Here is a 356-nt window from a genome sequence, read left to right on the forward strand (position 1 = left end):
CTCGAAACCTCCACGCCCTGCCCAGCCCCCTCGGGTACCGAGAGCGGCCGTCGCACCAGAGGATGCACCAGAGCTTCGACTATGGCAGCGGGGTGCCTGGGGGCAAGCTGGGGGCTCCGGAGGTCTCGAGACACGCCCCCATGAGTGAACGTACGCGCCGGCGAAATGACCTGCGCGATGACGACCGGCATTACCGCCCGCACCGGCCCCGGCGGTCTCGCCGCTCCCGGTCGGATAACGCCCTGCACCTGGCCAGCGAGCAGTGTTACCGCCTGAAGGAGAGACCGTCGCTGCGAGCCAGGGAAGACTATGACCAGTTCATGCACCAGAGGAGCTGCAGAGAGATGGAGCAGGGC

At 67.4% G+C, this 356-nt stretch overlaps 1 protein-coding gene across 1 annotated transcript in view; it reads left to right on the forward strand.

Moving 5' to 3' along the window:
• PRICKLE2 (prickle homolog 2 (Drosophila)) overlaps window positions 1-356 on the forward strand; it is a 30,356-nt gene that overhangs the window by 29,648 nt on the left and 352 nt on the right. The window contains exon 8 of the mRNA XM_009876836.1: window positions 2-355. Within this exon, the coding sequence (XP_009875138.1) occupies window positions 2-355 (354 nt within the window). The remainder of the gene's footprint in view (window position 1; window position 356) is intronic.

The sequence above is a fragment of the Apaloderma vittatum genome, unplaced genomic scaffold (assembly GCF_000703405.1).
Source record: "Apaloderma vittatum isolate BGI_N311 unplaced genomic scaffold, ASM70340v1 scaffold16719, whole genome shotgun sequence".
NCBI lineage: Eukaryota > Metazoa > Chordata > Aves > Trogoniformes > Trogonidae > Apaloderma > Apaloderma vittatum.